Consider the following 5,031-nt stretch of genomic DNA (forward strand, 5'->3'; position numbering starts at 1 on the left):
CCACACTGACCCCCCCATTGACATCCATGGGCACCCATTGATACCCATTGATGCTCATTGATACCCATTGATACCTATTGAGACCTCATTGATACATATTGAGACCCATTGACATCCATGGGCACCCATTGATACCCATTGATGCTCATTGATACCCATTGATACCTATTGAGACCTCATTGATACATATTGAGACCCATTGACATCCATGGGCACCCATTGATACCCATTGATGCTCATTGATACCCATTGATACCTATTGAGACCTCATTGATACATATTGAGACCCATTGACATCCATGGGCACCCATTGATACCCATTGGCACCTATGGATACCCATTGATACCTGTTGATGCTTATTGATATCTACTGATACTTACTGCTACCTATTGGCTGCCATTGATATCTATTGGTGCTCACTGATATTGATATCTATTGATACCCATTGATATCATTGATACCCATTGGCTGCCATTGATATCTATTGATGCCACTGATATCATTGGTACCCATTGATACCCATTAATATCTTTTGATACCCCTTGATATCATTGATACTCATTGGTTGCATTGATATGTATTGATACCCATTGATATCTATAGATACCCATGGACTGCTGTTGATATCTATTGATGCCTATTGATACCTACTGATACTTATTGATACCCATTGACTGCCATTGGTATATATTGATGCCTACTGATATCTACTGTATCATTGATATCAATGATACACATTGATACCCACTGATACCCATTGATTGCTATTGATACCCATTGAGTGCCATTGGTACCAATTGATACCCATTGACTGCTATTGGCATCCATATATCATTGATACCCATTGGCTGCCATTGATATCTATTGATGCCACTGATATCATTGGTACCCATTGATACCCATTAATATCTTTTGATACCCCTTGATATCATTGATACCCATTGGTTGCATTGATATGTATTGATACCCATTGATATCTATAGATACCCATGGACTGCTGTTGATATCTATTGATGCCTATTGATACCTACTGATACTTATTGATACCCATTGACTGCCATTGGTATATATTGATGCCTACTGATATCTACTGTATCATTGATATCAATGATACACATTGATACCCACTGATACCCATTGATTGCTATTGATACCCATTGAGTGCCATTGGTACCAATTGATACCCATTGACTGCTATTGGCATCCATTGATATCTACTGATACCCATTGATGCCTATTGATATCTATTAATACCCATTGACTGCCAATGATACCTCTTGATGCCTATTGGTATCTACTGATATTTATTGATACCCATTGACTGCCATTGATATCTACTGATGCCCATTGATATGCATTGATACCCATTGACCGCCACTGACACCTATAGATGCCCATTGACCATCCTGACCCCCAAGTTGATGCCCCCCATTGACCTCTCCATTCACAATGTCTGGTGCTACTGGAGCCTCTTCGTGGAGGAGCTGCTGCCCCTCCACCTGGACCAGGAGTGACCTCACTGGCACCTATTCGCTGCCATTGATGCTGGTTGGTGCCCATTGAACCCTAATGACCAACCAGGGACCCATCCATTGGCACCCACTGATACTCCCAGTGACACCCCATTGGCACCCAGTGACCAGACCCATTGACCCCATTGACACCCATTGGCACCCATTGAGCACCCATTGCCCGCAGGTGCCCCCGCGGGACGTGCTGGACGTGTACCTGGAGCACCGGGTGCTGCTGGAGCAGCGGGGCCGGGCCAAGGGGGAGCCCCGGGACCCCCAGAACCAGTATCCCCCCGAGCTGCTGCGACGCTTGTGAGTGATGGGGGCACCATGGGGTGACCCACAGGGGGTGCTATGGGGGGGGCAGGGACACCCATGGGGGCACCCAGGGTCCAACCTGTGCCCGTGGACCCCATCTGTGTGTCCACCCTCATCCCATCGTCCTCCACGTCCTGTTGTTCCCCACCTCCAACCTCATCCCATTGTCCTCACCCTGTTGCCTCCCATTCCCACCTCCACCCTCATCCCATCTCCATGTCCCTCCACATCCCATTGCCCCCCATCCCTGTGTCCACATCCAGCCTCGTCCCATCTCCATGTCCCACCTCATCCCATTGTCCCAATCTCCACGTCCCACCTCATCCCAATGTCTCCATCTCCCAACCTCATCCCATTGTCCCATCTCCATGTCCCACCTCATCCCAATGTCTCCATCTCCCAACCTCATCCCACGTCTCCATCTCCACGTCCTGTTGCCCAACCTCATCCCATCGTCCCCATCTCCACGTCCCACCTCATCCCATTGTCCCCATCTCCACGTCCTGTTGTCCCACCTCATCCCATCGTCCCCATCTCCACATCCTGTTGTCCCACCTCATCCCATTGTCCCCATCTCCCAACCTCATCCCAGTGTCTCCATCTCCCAACCCCATCCCACGTCCCCATCTCCACGTCCTGTTGCCCAACCTCATCCCATCGTCCCATCTCCACGTCCAACCCCATCCCACGTCTCCATCTCCATCTCCCCCCACAGCGAGCTCTACTTCCAGCCCCCTTCCACCTCCAAGCCCCTTGTCATCCGGGATGTCAAGGCCGACTCCATTGGGAAGCTGGTGACCGTGGCCGGCATCGTCACCCGCGTCACCGAGGTCAAGCCCATGATGGTGGTGGCCACCTACACGTGCGACCAATGCGGCGCCGAGACCTACCAACCCGTACGTGCCCCCCGAGCGCCCCTCGACATCCTTATGGGGTCCCACCATCGCTTATGGGGCTCGTCCCCATCCCTAGATCCAAGCTCCCACCTTCACGCCGCTGCTGCTGTGTCCGAGCCGGGAATGTCGCATGGAACGTGCTGGTGGACGCCTCTACCTCCAGACGCGGGGCTCCAAGTTCATCAAGTACCAGGAGCTCAAGATGCAGGAACACGTGAGTTGGGGGGCAGAGGAACCCACCCCGCCCCATAGGATGGGTTTGACCCATGGGCGTCCTCGGACAGCCCCATGGAGGGGTTGGATGTGGGGGAGGTGCAGGTTCAACCTCATCCTGGTGTTCTCCAGCCTCGTGTCCAAGCTTAGCCCATTGTCCCCATCCCCACGTCCAACCTCATCTCATCTTCACATCCCACCTCATCCTGTATCCTCATCCCATTGTCCCCCATGTCCAACCTCACCCCATTGTCTCCATCCCCATGTCCAACCTATTCCATTGTCCCCCATCTCATCCCATTGTTCCTCATGTCCATGTCCAACCTCATCCCATCGTCCCCATCTCTTTATCCCATTGTTTTCCATCTCCGTGTCCTATTATGACCCATCTCCATGTCCAAGCTCTTCCCATCTCCATGTCCAAGCTCTTCTCATCTCCATGTCCAACCTCATCCCATTTCCATGTCCAACCTCATCCCATCTCCATGTCCAACCTCATCCCATGTCTATATCCAACCTCATCCCATGTCTATGTCCAACCTCATCCCATGTCTTTGTCCAACCCAATCCCATCTGTATGTCCAACCTCATCCCATCTATGTCCAACCTCATCCCATTTCTATGTCCAACCTCATCCCATCTCCACGTCCAACCTCATCCCATCTCTATATCCAACCTCATCCCATCTCTATATCCAACCTCATCCCATCTCTATATCCAACCTCACCCCATCTCCGTGTCCAGCCTCACCCCATCCCTTCATCCACCCTCATTCCCTGTGGCTCCCCTCCAGACGGACCAGGTCCCCGTGGGCCACCTTCCCCGCTCCATCACGGTGGCCGTCCATGGGGACAACACGCGCCTGGCCCAGCCTGGAGACCACGTCAGCGTCACCGGTGTCTTCCTCCCGCTCCTCAAGAGTGGCTTCCGCCAAGTGGCCCAGGTCAGTGCCAGCCCCGTGGGCACCCCATGGCCGGCACCCCATGGGCACCCAATGGGCACCCAATGGTCAACCAATGGGCACCCAATGGTCATCCCATGGGCACCCAGTGGTCATCCAATGGCCATCCAATGGTCATCCAATTTGCACCCAATGGGCAATCAATGGTCATCCCATGGGCATCCAATGGTCACCCCATGGTCACTCAATGGGCACCTAGTGGCCACCCAATGGTCATCCAATGGTCAACCAATGGGCACCCAATGGTCATCCCATGGGCACCCAGTGGTCATCCAATGGCCATCCAATGGTCATCCAATTTGCACCCAATGGTCACCCAATGGTCACCCAATGGCCATCCTATGGTCACCCAATGGTCACTCAATGGGCACCTAGTGGCCACCCAATGGTCATCCAATGGTACACCAACGGGGACCATGGTCATCCAATGGCCATCCAATGGTCACCCCATGGTCACTCAATGGGCATCTAGTGGCCACCCAGTGGGCACCCAATGGGCACCCCGTGGTCAACCAATGGGCACCCAGTGGTCACCCCATGGACACACCATGGTCATCCAATGGTCACCCAATGGTCATCCTTTTGCCAACTGATGGTCACCCTATGGCCAACCAATGGCTAATCAATGGTCACCCCATGGCCACCCAATGAGCACCCAGTGGTCACCCCATAACCCACCACCCCATAGGGTTTGCTCTCCGAGACCTACCTTGAAGCCCACCACATAGTGAAGATGAACAAGAGTGAAGAGGATGAGTTGGGTGCTGGGGACCTGACCGAGGAGGAGCTTCAGCAGATCACACGTAAGAGGACAACGTGGTGGGACCCAGCTATGGGGCAGCCCCATGGAAGCTTCCTGAGGTCACCCCCTGGGGGTTGCTTTGGTAGAAGAGGACTTCTATGAGAAGCTGGCGGCGTCCATCGCCCCGGAGATCTATGGGCATGAGGATGTGAAGAAGGCTTTGCTGCTGCTGCTGGTGGGGGGCGTGGAGAGGAACCCCCATGGCATGAAGATACGGGGTGAGGGACCACAAGGAGATGGGGGGGAGGAGGTGGGGGTGCGATGATGGAGATGGGATGAAGGAGATGGAGATGGGATAAGGAGATGATGGGATGGAGGAGATGATGGGA

The 5,031-nt window shown here is 53.0% G+C and overlaps 1 protein-coding gene across 1 annotated transcript in view; it reads left to right on the forward strand.

The window, feature by feature from the left end:
• The window catches only part of MCM7 (minichromosome maintenance complex component 7), a gene marked incomplete at both ends in the record, with an annotated part of 5,978 nt that extends 1,058 nt beyond the window's left edge, over nt 1–4,920 (forward strand). Inside the window, 6 exons of the mRNA XM_010009451.1 lie at nt 1,700–1,824; nt 2,546–2,726; nt 2,803–2,940; nt 3,733–3,882; nt 4,589–4,703; nt 4,789–4,920. Of these exons, the coding sequence (XP_010007753.1) occupies nt 1,700–1,824; nt 2,546–2,726; nt 2,803–2,940; nt 3,733–3,882; nt 4,589–4,703; nt 4,789–4,920 (841 nt within the window). The remainder of the gene's footprint in view (nt 1–1,699; nt 1,825–2,545; nt 2,727–2,802; nt 2,941–3,732; nt 3,883–4,588; nt 4,704–4,788) is intronic.
• Nucleotides 4,921–5,031: the final 111 nt, after the last annotated feature.

The sequence above is a fragment of the Nestor notabilis genome, unplaced genomic scaffold (assembly GCF_000696875.1).
Source record: "Nestor notabilis isolate BGI_N333 unplaced genomic scaffold, ASM69687v1 scaffold10402, whole genome shotgun sequence".
Taxonomy (NCBI): domain Eukaryota; kingdom Metazoa; phylum Chordata; class Aves; order Psittaciformes; family Psittacidae; genus Nestor; species Nestor notabilis.